This window comes from Pteronotus mesoamericanus, unplaced genomic scaffold, assembly GCF_021234165.1.
Source record: "Pteronotus mesoamericanus isolate MK-2021 breed Mesoamerican mustached bat unplaced genomic scaffold, CSHL_Meso_final contig_657, whole genome shotgun sequence".
NCBI classification, from domain to species: Eukaryota; Metazoa; Chordata; class Mammalia; order Chiroptera; family Mormoopidae; genus Pteronotus; species Pteronotus mesoamericanus.
In genome coordinates, this window is record NW_026555229.1 from 20,611,129 (window position 1) to 20,623,352 (window position 12,224).

At 43.9% G+C, this 12,224-nt stretch overlaps 1 protein-coding gene across 1 annotated transcript; it reads right to left on the minus strand.

The window, feature by feature from the left end:
- Window positions 1–1,772: 1,772 nt before the first annotated feature.
- On the minus strand, window positions 1,773–11,963 carry LOC129077231 (ATPase PAAT-like). Its single transcript, XM_054581649.1, has 6 exons — window positions 11,770–11,963; window positions 10,821–11,024; window positions 9,733–9,805; window positions 7,074–7,280; window positions 4,016–4,470; window positions 1,773–2,073 (listed from the first exon to the last, which is right to left on the minus strand). Exons 1-6 carry the CDS (start codon window positions 11,931–11,933, stop codon window positions 1,839–1,841), a joined length of 1,338 nt encoding a protein of 445 aa, XP_054437624.1. The 5' UTR covers window positions 11,934–11,963; the 3' UTR covers window positions 1,773–1,838.
- Window positions 11,964–12,224: the final 261 nt, after the last annotated feature.

Genomic DNA, 12,224 nt, shown 5'->3' on the forward strand with positions numbered 1-12,224 from the left:
GTTTTCTGTCAGTGGCGGACTGCATATATGACAGTGGTCTATAAGACAGTAATGGAGCCAAAAAATTCCTATCACCTGGTGACTTCGTGTCATAATGTTTTATTTACTTAACCGTTTGTGATGCTATTGGTGTAAACGAACCTGCTTTGCCAGTTGTATAAAAGTATAGCACATATAATTATGTACTATGCTTGATAATGATAATAAATGACTGTTAGTGGTTTATGTATTTACTATCCTATACTCTTTACCATTCTTTTAGCGTGTAGTCTTTCTGCTTATAAGGAAAGCTTGCTGTAAAACAGTCTGCCAGGCTACGCTGGCAGCAGCTTCCTATAGCTCGTGTTTAACACATCTGTTAATTGCATCCTTTCCTCTTGTCTTGATTTAATCTCATGTTGTTTTTACAGGAATGTGCTGTGCAGGCGTGTAGCCCAGGAGCAACAGGTTGGACCACGTAGCCCAGGTGTGCAACGAGCTATTTCATCAGTGTTTGTGTAAGTGCACTGTGATGTTTGCACAATCGAATCACCTAAGGACACCATTTCTCAAAATGTATCCTCATCGTTAAGTAGCACATGACGAACTGACTTTGAATGTGACTTCCCTTAGCACCTAAGGACAGAGAAGAGGAGCTTTCAAAAGTATTGAAATAGTGATGATATTAGGAAACACATGTGTACACGTGTGTCATTCTTACTATTTAGGAAGATAGGGAACAGAAGAGTAGAAAGAGGGTGAGAGAAGGTGGAGACAAATGTATTTGAACAATAAAAAAAAACAGGAATTCAATTTTAAAAAAAGAAAGAGGGAGAGAAAAGTTTAATATTTACTGGACATCTACATACCAGGCCTGTGCTAAGAGCACCATGTTCAAAATTTTATAAATTCAGAGAAGAGAATGTGATATTCCCCATTTTACAGACAAAATAGTTTCCAGAATAGATGCACTTATTTTTTAGGTGCAAATACATCGTCCTTCAGTACATATGCAATAGTTATAGTTCCTGAAACTTAAGCCCGCCAGCGCTGACGGCCACCTCCTTGGGTCACGTGCCTCGCCCCTTCCAGGCGGGGCCTCAGCGCATCACACTCAGACATCCCGGAAGAGGGCTCGGGACAGGGGAGCCTGTGTCCGCGCAGAAAAGCAGTGCCCTACGCTTTCTGGGTTAGGTGAAACAATGTAACTTCTTTCATTTTGCATCAATCACTAAAGTAATATTTCTAAAAAAGAACAGGCCAGTTTTGATTTTTAATATCCCAGCTATAGCGATAAAATCATAGAACATAAAATTGATGACCCAAACAACTAATTTTAAAAATGCTAAACAACACAGTTATTTTTTTATTGAAATAAACAGTAATACAATGTAATTTGGTGATATGAAATTAAAGGTTGCAAGTCTTAAGCACCTGGTTTTCCAAGAACAATCAATTAGAAAAAGAAAAAAATCAAATACTCTAAGCAATTTTTCCATATCCCTAAAACATAAGGTCTTTGTATAAATTAAAACAGTACTTCAAATATAAATACAATATACACTAGTGGACTGTACTAGAAATCCTTAAATATTTTAAACATTTAAATGCAGAACTATATGTAAATTTCTTATAAAAAATAAACAATATTGCAAACAAAATAACTTATGAACCAATCATGTCCACTCGTAGTGCACAGAACTAGATTTACAGTAACAAGTACAGTTGAAACGAACATTGAGGTCACTTGTATAAGTAAGATGACAATTCTCAAATGACATTAAATGCCTGCTCTGACCTTTTTGGGTTTGGGCTCTGTAATAAATACGTAATAAATATCTGTAGTGCATGGTGAGCACTTATCTTTCTCCGTTTGAAAGTCTTTCTGCAGAGTCACACTGTCTCAGAGGCATCTGTGGAGGCGGAGAACAGGGATTTTGCAGCAAGTCCATCAACAAACCAACCTTACTGTCTATGTGCTCCTGGAGTTTATAGATTCTCTGGTCAATGTAGTCCGTAAGTTTCTTTTCCATCAGTTCCATATTTTTAGAAAGAATCTTTTCCAAGTAGGAGCAAACAGGTTGCTCACCCATCCTAAAAATAAATTTATAAATAATGATATAACAATTACCTCTAATATTGTAACAAAAACAACCAAACTATATAACAAGCAGCCAATATACTGCTTTATGGTTTACATCTAAGCCCATCGTCCCCTGTGAGTTAATTTTTGTACAAGGCGCGAAGGTTAGTAGATCAGGGCTCATTTGCGCCCACTGCACACCCAGCTGACCGGCGCCACGTGTTAAAAGGACTCTGCTTGCCTCGTGGAACCGCTGTTGTCCCTTTGTCAAAATCAGTTGAGCACATTGGTGTGGGTCTATTTCTGGGCCCTCTCATGTGTTTCACTGATCTGTGCATCTATCCCTCTAACTTGACGTTGGGAAGAGTGACTCCTCCCATTTTATCATCTTTCCAAAGTTGTTGTAGCTATTCTACCTCTTTTGCCTTTCCTTACGATTTTTAAAATAATCTTGTCTATGTCTACAAAAAATTGTGGTGGGGTTTTAATATGCATTATGTTAATTAAGCCTCTATTTTAAGGGGGAGAACAGACAATTTTACTCTATTAGAAATTAAATTTGTAATAAAAAAGTTTCCAAGAAAAAAAAAGATCCAGGCCCACTGGTTTCTTGACAGACAAAGCCAGTGTAAAGACAAATACAGACCAATACCTCTCCTGAATCAGATGCAAGAACACGCGACAAAACATTAACAAATCAAACCCAGCAATGCATAAAAAAGAATTATACCCCAAGACCAAGTGGGATTTAGCCTAGGTATGCAAGGCTGGTTAACTGTTGAAAATTCATGTAATTCCCTGTACCGACAAACCATAGAAAAAAATTCATATGATTATATAAATTGACACAAAAAAATCTTTGCCAAAAGCCAACACCATCTGGGACACAAGAAACTCAGAAAAATGAAAGCGAAGTGGCCGCGCCTCCCGGCCTCTAAGTGGGCCACTCCTTCCTGCCTCTCCCGGCCTTTGAGTATCTGTTGAATGATTGCAGGGAATTTTATTTGTAAAAGCGAGGATTTTTAAACAAGGGCAGCATTCTATCACTGCTGGACTTAGAAGCACTTTTTAAATCTGATTAGTTTCTTTCTTTTTTGTTTTTTTAGGGTTGTTTTTTTTCTTTGCCCTGTACATACTGACCCGTTAACACTGAGGTAGATGATCAACAATGAAAGACTAACATTATCTTTCTATAGCTTTACTGAATAGGAACCATATTTTTTTCAATAGCTCCTCAAATTTCAATGCTATTGAAGAACTTAAGAAAATTTTAACCAATACAACTACCTAATTTTACATGTGAAAAAAATCTAGGCCAAAAGATTTAAACAGTAAGGCAAAATAGCTAAGCTGAGACTATGGCTGCGGTGCTGAATTCCAGTCCAGTGCAGTATTTTGACACATGACATCTATATAAAGCATAGGGAACATACTAAATGCTTAGCCATCCCTCAATCAAACCAGGACTGCCAAAAAACTGGAAGTATGATCAGGAGATAAGAGCCTGTACATTATAAATGACTGTAAGGTTAAAAATGTCTTGATGACCCCCAAATGTAGCTTAGGCTAAACACGACATACAAAATATAACCTGTTACGGCGGTTCATTTGGTACAAGGAGGCAACAAATGTGTTTATCATGGCTCCCCCGGCTGCGCCCCACTCACACAGACGACTGTCCACTCCAGCCCTTAACTGACGCGAGCCCCCCTTCCATACGATGCCTGAGGAGCACTCACTCCTCCCGCTCACGGCGCTGCTTTCAAAGCAATCCATTCCCCCTGGAGAATATTTATTTCCCATTAAGTGTATTAGTGGTAAAATGTAAAAGTTTCCAAAATTATCTCTCGAAATGTTTTCAGCTGGTATGTTATGGAAACAAATGTGTTTCTCTCCAGGTGCCTCTCCCACCTACCAGATCTAAACTATGTTAGTTGTAAAATAAATACTTACGCAGCCCCGGCGACGCCGTCACTGGGCTTGGAGACGCCGCCCGGCCCCTCGGCGGGATGGCCCACACGGAGACCGTTAACCTGACCGCACAAGTTCTGGAGAAAAGGCAGCAGCTCTGAGGGAGGTAGAGCGGAGCGGTCACTCGCTTTCTTTGGCAAGAAAGAACATACCGCGTTCTTAAGATCAGTCTCAGGAAAGCAACGGTTCTGTGGCACAATGTGACCCGCTTGGGGGTTTGAAACGTTTCCGCCACCGGGGGGCTGGGCGCTTCTGTCAGCGTGAGCTTTTGGGTCTTCAGCCGCGTTTCCAGAGGTCAAGCCAGCCCCGAGCGGGAAAGGTGCGGGGGACGGGCTGTCCAGGGCTCCGGACGCGGACGGGGCCTGCAGGCCCATCACCCATTTGCACGCAGTCTTGCCCAAGACCGACTGGAGCTGCTCTCCAATGGAACGGCAGTTCTAAGCCAGGTAAAGAAGTAAATGTTACCATCAATAGTAAGCGTAACGACAGCTCACTTGCGGAGTAAGTTAGAATCAGGCCGTGTGCATTCTTTCACGGGATCCTCAAAACGTCCACAGGAAGGAAGCTCCCCTTACTCTCCAATACTAAGTGGAGGAGCCCAAGGTTGGAGGGGACGTGGCCAAGTCACACAACTGGCCAGTGGTAGAGCCAGGCCACCTAACGCGGGTCAGGGCTTTGACCATTTGACTGTAGTTTTTCCTAAGGAAGATGTTAAAGTGAATACGAGCATACTTACTAAAATCGCATTAGCATATTTTAATATTTCCGCTACAAAGGCCTTCTTGGTTGATGGTAATAAAATGTAATACTTCCAATCCAGTCACAGTAATTGGTCATTTTCATAGTATTAAATAGCATTTGTCAACTTTACACGTGGTAAGCCAACTAAACACATCTTTAGCAACTATTTTTTTCATGGAAGATACACCAAATAGCTATATACTTAAAGTGTGATGCAAAGGGATATACAGTGTATACTTATTAGAGCCGTATACAGGACTGACGCCATCCCTGTCTGCATGAGGCTTATATTCTAATGAGATAAAGAGACTAATACACAAACAGCAAGAGAAATACTCAAGTCAGGCTGATGAAAATATGATGTACATGTGGGGGAAAGGCAAACTTAAACTGTGTGGAAGGATGTAACATTGAGGTTGAAGTCTGAGTAAAAGGAAAAAGCCAGCCATGTGAGGGTCTGGGGAACGGGCCCTGGAGAGGAAGGACAGTGAAGCGCACAGGTTCTGAGACAGGAACTCGTTTGGAGGTTTGAGAAATATGCACACCAGGGTGTCTGGAGAAAGGCCGCCAGGACACGTGATGGAGACGAGGCTAAGGAAGTGGGGCCGGGGCGGGGGCGGGGGTGGGCCCAGGCCTTGGATGCTGGGGCCAGGGGCTGGGCTCAGGCTGAGCGGGGTGAGATGCAGGCAGGGGCGCTCCCCCAGGGGAAAGAGGCGTCTGATTGACCCTTGGAGACGGCCCTGGCCGCCCAGTGGAGAGTGGATTGTGGGGGAACAGGAGGGCCCGTTCGGGACCTGCTGAGGGATTGCGGTGAGAGGCCGGTACGAGGAAAGGAAAGTGCGGACCTGGCTTGTTCTGAAACTGGTTGCCAGGATCGCCACCCCTCCGGCTCTCCTCTCCTCGCCCGCTGCTCCGAGGACAGCCGTACAGCACCAAAGTAGTATTGGCAAATTTCACAAAAGTTACATGAGTTTCTGTTAGCGCTGTTTCTTTTAAACCTTCACAACAATCCTATGTTCCTAGCAGTACTATCATTTAGATTGCAAACATAAATTTATCTTAAAAAGGTGCAGCAATGCCAAATAACAGAGAGCCTACAGGGTCAGCACCAGACCCTGAGCTCAGGTCCCCAACACCCAACCTCCTCTCCTGGTGTCGCTCTGTTGCACTGCTCTCTTCCCTCTTCCGGGTCTTTCTCCTCTCCGTGTATCCTCACAGAGTGGAGCGACTCGCCAAGCTTCCTCCTTCCTTGCTCTAGTCTCTCCTCTCGCCACTCCCCCTGTCCTCTGCCCGGGGCACACCCCCCAAACCCTTCCTTCCGCTCCACCACCCCCACCCTGTGTTCCTGATGCTCACAACATCCTCCCAGGCCACGTTTTATTCACATTTAATAGTCAGTGTCCCAAAATAAACTTTCTTTCTCAAGCAGTCTCCTCTCTGGGGTTCCATGTGCACTGTTGGCCTCATTGCCTTCAAAACGTCGATTTCACGTCTCACTAGCCTTCCCACCCGCAGCACCATGCTCGGTCAGCTGGCCAGTCCTCCTGGCCCAGCGTGTCAGCACCTCAGTCCAGCTCCGGGCTGCTGTGTCCCGCCCGGGCCCTCGCTAACTCCTCTGTGGACCGGGAGCTGCGGGGAGCGGCTCTCCTTCTTCTTGTCCCACCTGTACCGCTGCGCATTTTCCTCTGGCTCACCCCCCACATGATGTGGACTAGCATGTCTTTAAAATGCAATGCAAAAACCCGTACAAGCTTTAAAAATGGCACATCAAGCCCTCAACGACCCAGCTCCAATCCACTTTAAACTGCCCGTCACCTCTTTGCGCCAGAGAAATGAACTTCTATTCATTTCCTGGCTACATCCTGTTGCTTTTAATATTGAAGCTTTAATCCGTACTAGTTTCTGTCTGTGGGATTGCATCCCTCCAAATTTACTTGCCTAATCCAAGCCTTCTTCTTTAAAGGCCTAGGAAAATAAGACTATGAAGACCCTTAAAGGTGTGATATAGAAAATTGATCTTTAAATCTTCTCAAGTGCCCAAAAAGTGCCTCAGTCACTGAGAAGGGACTTAATAGATACTTGCTGAATGAGTGAGTGACTAAACTGAAAAATTGCGAAGATCTATAACAAAAATATTTTGTAAGAGGTTAGGTCTACAAAATGCAATTTTTACAAAAATAAATAATAGGCCAATCAATAATAAAAGTTCAAAGAAAAATTTAAGTCAGTACATATTATAAAAAGCCATTTATTCTGAAAATTTGGGGTATCTAAAAGAAAACAATCCCCTTCTGCTTACCTGCTGCTGAAATCTAACCATACTCATCAGTTGCTGAGCACCCGGTGACAGCTTGGACCCCATGGACTCCATGATGGTTTGGACCCTCTCGAGGTCTATCGCTGCTCCTACAGCCGGAGAGCGCGTCGAAGAATTTGCTGAAGCTGGTCTCACATGTACCACAACTTTACTGATGAACACACACTGCTTTTCACCAAAGGAAAGCAACTATTATAAAACAAAAAGGTCCAGGAAAATAAACAATGATATTAAAAACTATCATCATTTAAAGTCACTTCTTGTCATTACCTAAGTAACAGTGAAGCAGTCAAGGATCCAAAAGTTTACTTAGTTTTTGCTAAAATAGCCATAGTCTGAAAAAATACCCAAAAGAAATATTTCAATACTCAAGTCCTTTTCAAACAAAAAGATTACATGTAAAGTAACATTTTAAATACTTAGATAAGGAATTAAAGATAAACCACACCAATCTGACAGCTTTATATACTGCAACTTCCCACAATACTATTTAAACAAGTCTGTCCAGAGCTCATGCAGGGTTGGCTGAATTACTGACTATAAAAGTCAGTATTTTAGAATTTAGAACTATAAAGGAATGTCATGAGTTTAGGGTGATTTTTTTTTCTAAGTTATTAAAGGACACCCAATTAATGAAGGGTGAACCGTGACCCCAGTTCTCTGGTCTCTGTCCCAGTAGTTTGTACAGTACTTTATGCTGCCTCACTTTGCTCATGCTTTAAACCAGAAAACGGTTCATGTGTGGTGTGGGGCAACAAAGTAGCTGAGTGGAGAGGGCACAGGATTTAGAATCAGACAGACCTGAGGTCAGTGAGGACCCTGCTACTCTGCCTCTGTGTGTGTGTGCGTGTGTGTGATATTCAGGGCAAATGCCAAAACTTGAATCAGGAGCAAAATAATTTCATGTGGTTGTTATGATGATCAGTGTTAAAATTTGTAGGATCTACCACAGAGTAAGTGCTCAAAAATATGTATCACTATCGTTTTTAACATTACTGCACTATCGCTGCAGAAGAAACCTTCATACACACCAAAGATCTCCCTAAGTGAAACAACTGTTTGCGCTCCCATGTACTTCCACAGGATACTTACAAAAACACTCACCTTTAGAGACACACAAACCCATATGTCACACAAAGACACAGGTGAATACAGATCCATGATCTAAAAGCTCAGTGGTACCAAAAATGTGACCATAATCAATTAAGGAGACACCTCTCTAAACTTACACACTCATATTCCAGCTTCGACAGTATCCCTTTTCTTTAAAAAAAGAAAAAAAAAACAACAACGTATTTTTATGTTTAGAGAAAGAGGAAGGGAAAAAGAAAGAAAGGGAGAGGGATGTCAATGGGCAAGAGAAACATCAATCAGTCAGTCTCCTCTCGCATGCCCCCAACTGGGGACCTGGCCCACAACCCAGGCATGTGTCCTGACTAGGAACTGAACTGGTGACCTTTCAGTTCACAGGCCAGTACCCAACCCACTGAGCCACACCAGCCAGGACTCTTTTCTGCTTTTTTTAATCTCCAAAACTTTCTCACTATCAAATAAAATACATATTTTGTATATTTAATCTACTTATGTCTTGCCTGCTATAATATTAACATGAGGGCTGTATTCCAATTTATTTTATCACCGCTAATTCCTAAGTGCCTAATATGGTAGCTGGCATCAACAGGCACTCAAATATTTTTTGCATGAATGAATCACTTTATTTAAATGACTTTAGAAGATGTTAATACATATATACCTCTAAAACAGCATCTTGGAATAATCTGTTTTATGATCTTCTTTAAGTAATAAGCACCGAACTACAGAGATAAAAATAATCCAAGGATTTATTTTCTTCAGCTTCCTAATATTATCAGTCAGGTTGGTCCAAATAAGTGAAAAACTTGCTGTAGGCTATTCTGTTAATCAGCAACACAGCTCATTTAACAGTCAGGGCTTAGGATTCCCAGTTCAGTACCCTTTCCTGAGACTCTGATGACATTATTAAAGTTCATTATCAATATTTTTAATGTTGAAGACACCAGCACAAATCTCTTTGAGTTTCCCTTGTCTGAAACTTCTCTAATTGTGTTTTTTCCTCCATATTTTGGGAATGAAACTGCTGTGATTTTCCTGGTGCCTAAGTTTTATATAAATATAAAAAATGTTTTGCCCTGGCCAGTGTGGCTCAGTGGACTGAGTGCCAGCTTGTGAACCAAAGGTCTGTCAGTTCGATTCCCAGTCAGGTTACATGCCCAGGTTATGGCCAGGTCCGCAGCAGGGGGCGCGTGAAAGGCAACTGCACATTGATGCTTCCCTTTCTCCCTCCTTTCACCTCTCTAAAAATAAATAAATAAAATCTTTTTAAAAAAAAGTTTTAAACTTAGTTTTCCAAGGCTTATGAGTACAATGGTACTGTATTAACAGTAGTGCATGACATTACCATAGCTAATAAATGGTCAAATTTGAAAAGGAGAATCTTTAAAAAAATGTTTTAGAAAACAATTGTCTTTTTCTTGTTTAGTGCAGAATTTGTCCTTCTAAACTGAGGCAGACTAATTGCATTACTAACCCAACATAAAATAAATATACATAGCACAAGAACAACTGTAGTTTTCGACTTAGTTAAAATTTAGTAGTGACTTACCTTTATTTTACAAGCATGTGTGGAGGACTCCAATTTTAGGTATTTTTTGTACAAAGTAATCTCTCCATGTTCACTAAAAATAAAAAAAATTGACTTTTTTTTACTTTCGTACATTATCACTTTTTATTGTCACATTTAAAAACAAAAGTTTCCAAGACAATACTTTTCCTAAGATTCCATTTTCCCAGTGAGAAACAATGGTCTATAGCTTCCTACTAAATTGCACAGAGTATACAGACTACATCTGCCACTTACGAGTGATATTTAAGAATGAAATCTGATTAACAAATATGTGATCATGTGGCACAGAGAATATTTTAAAGCTCCATTAACATATCTACTACTTCCAACATACACGATATATAAAACAGTTCATATTTTGAGTTATATAAAAGAAAGATTAAGACAGAATCATTAATAAGAAGTCAGAAAGAAATCAAAACATATAATAAAGGGTTAAATATGCTAGTATGGCATAATGTGGGGCTCATGCAGTACTTTTATTTTATTTTTTACCTGTTTATTTTTAGGGAGAGGGGAGGGGAAGGAGAAAGAGAGGGAGAGAATTCAATGTGTGATTGCCGCTTGCACATCCCCCTACTGGGGACCTGGCCGGCTACCCAGGCGCGGGCCCTGGCTGGGAAAGGAACCCACGGATACCCAATCTCTTCACAGCCCGATACTCAGTCTACTGAGCGACACCAGCCAGGGCTCATGCACTACTTTTAGAGGGCATCCTATAAGAAAATATGTTCAAAGTTCCAAGCTAATTGACAAATTAACTCTTGGAAAACATCCGTGAGAGTTCAAAGAAACAGAAGAAAACTCTTCCACTGACTAGCTCTGACCTTCTACCCATTTATTTCCATTTTACTAGCTCTCAATATCCACATTTCTAAAAACAACTAGGCTGATCTAGACCATCTTTAAGATGCGCAAAGGTCTAAACTCCTAGTCCTGCTGGTATGCCTTATCTTCTCCCCACTAACGTCTGGCACCAATGTGAGAGAATCAATACGTCCTGCAAAAGGTGAGGAGAATAAAAACACTGCTTCGGAAGAACACTCGCACAGGCACGAGGCACGCACCTGTTCTCCCGAACACTACAAACAGCCTTGCCCCGACTGGTGCCGCAGTACTCCTCCCCTAAGTACACTTCCATATTTCTCGCCGAACTTAAAATGCCAACACACACGATTTCTTCACCTCCCTCAGGGTCACCTCGCAGGTAAAGGAAGCAGGGGCTTTCCTCTTGGCTGTTCAGGCTCCTCTGCAAAATCACCACATCCTGCCTGCAAAGAACGTTCAGACTATTATGCAGCCTAGTTCTCCGAGCACTGTTATTTACCTACTTGCTAAGCCCTCAGTACTTCTTGCAGTCACTTCCATTTGCCTCTGGGGTTCACGCACCTCCCCAAGCCCCCCGCAAACGCTCAATACAAATTCATCAAGAAACGGATACTTGGGACACGCGGGCTTCCCCCTACGTTTTCCCCTTGATCATCGACATCATACTCAATCCCCTGCAATTGCTTCTCATTCAGTTTAAAGCTCGCTGGCCACCACTTCTGTGCTTAACAGTGGGAAGCACAATACGATAAAAGACAGCGTGTATTTTTTCCAAAGTAACAGGACGGAGATTCCCGACTGTTGGCATTCTTTTTTACGCCTCTTTTGGTTGACAGGAGGTGGGCAGGAGCTTTCTGTTTACTTGGGGATCAAGGCGGATTACGGCTGTGACAGGTGCCGTCCAGGGCCGACCTGAAGGACCGTAGACGCGTGAGACTTTCCCGGTCACCCGCCCCCAACGCCCTGCGCCCGGCACGCGCGCCACGCAGCCGTCCCCGCCCGCCCGCCACCCGGGGCCCTGCCTCTCGCCCACGCCGGCCCTGGCTCCCAGCACTGACCGCTCACCAGCTCTGCTCCCGGATCCCGGGCCCAGACCCTCTGCCCTCACGGCCCTCGCCTCCCCTCCCAACTCCCCCAGGAGCCTGGCTGTCACGGAGCAGCAACCCCGTCCCCGCAGGCCAGGCGCACCCTGGGGCAGCCGGCGCCAGCAGCTCATCCCAGTCCAAGTCCCGGGCGCCGAGACCAGCTCCGGTGACAAGGAGGCTCCGGTGCAGGGCCCCGCATGTGGCATCCCAGGAGGAGGCGAGCGTCGGGCGGCGGGTCGATCGCCCGTCCTCAGTCTCGGTCTCCATTCGGCCGCCGCCAGTCCAGGACAACCCCGGAACCTGTCTCCCGGGCTTGAGCTTCCGCCAGGCCGGAGGAGGGGGGGAGGGGGCGTGATCAAGCCGAGCAACTTCCGGCTGGTCGCGCTTCAGACCCAGAGCCTCGGCGTCTTCGCTCCCGCTGGGACAGAAGTCCGTGCGGCAGAGACGCGCGCGCGAGCCAGCCCGCTTCAGCCGCGGGGTTCAGCACGTGCCGGGAGACCCCAGCCTTGGGCGGAGCCTGCGCACTGATAGCCCCTCCTCCTACCCCGCCCCCGGGAG

Bases quoted from the DNA above. Each gene is read 5' to 3' on its own strand.
- LOC129077231 (XM_054581649.1), bottom strand. From the start codon at position 11,933: ATGGAGACCGAGACTGAGGACGGGCGATCGACCCGCCGCCCGACGCTC. The intron at 11,025-11,769 runs GTGCGCCTGGCC...CGTTCTTTGCAG, and splicing joins CTGGCGCCGGCTGCCCCAGG to GCAGGATGTGGTGATTTTGC. The intron at 7,281-9,732 runs GTAAGTCACTAC...GTTTTATAATAG, and splicing joins CACATGCTTGTAAAATAAAG to TTGCTTTCCTTTGGTGAAAA.